Source organism: Penaeus monodon, chromosome 27 (genome assembly GCF_015228065.2).
Source record: "Penaeus monodon isolate SGIC_2016 chromosome 27, NSTDA_Pmon_1, whole genome shotgun sequence".
NCBI classification, from domain to species: Eukaryota; Metazoa; Arthropoda; class Malacostraca; order Decapoda; family Penaeidae; genus Penaeus; species Penaeus monodon.
In genome coordinates, this window is record NC_051412.1 from 25,424,114 (window position 1) to 25,424,509 (window position 396).

General features: G+C 37.1%; 1 protein-coding gene across 1 annotated transcript in view; it reads right to left on the reverse strand.

The window, feature by feature from the left end:
- LOC119590723 (protein croquemort-like) overlaps window positions 1-396 on the reverse strand; it is a 15,083-nt gene that overhangs the window by 3,104 nt on the left and 11,583 nt on the right. The window contains exons 7-8 of the mRNA XM_037939411.1: window positions 295-364; window positions 7-148 (exon numbers count right to left, since the gene is read on the reverse strand). Coding sequence (XP_037795339.1) covers window positions 7-148; window positions 295-364 — 212 coding nt within the window. The remainder of the gene's footprint in view (window positions 1-6; window positions 149-294; window positions 365-396) is intronic.

Here is a 396-nt window from a genome sequence, read left to right on the forward strand (position 1 = left end):
ACTTACATGCAAAGGTCAGAACTGTAGATGATAACATGGTCTCGTTTCTGGTTAGGAGGGAACATCTCACCAGCAGAGCCAGTGACACTGTTACATGGAGGAGAGAAGAATGGAGTTGATCGTGTCTTGTTCCACCAGTCAATCTTGCCTGTAAATTATTACTATGTACTATGGAATGTCAAAGTTGCATACATCAAATTTTTAATAAGATAAACAAACTACCTTGTGCTCTGATTTAGAGCATGAATATTACAGAGGAAAAAACATTTTCATATACCTGGGAATAATCCTCACCTAAGTTTTCAAGCGTGTCTACTCCAGTTTTCATGTTGAACAACCCATCATAGTATGTTGTCAAATTACGCTGATGGAATAAAAATATAGGTGAAAAAAGGG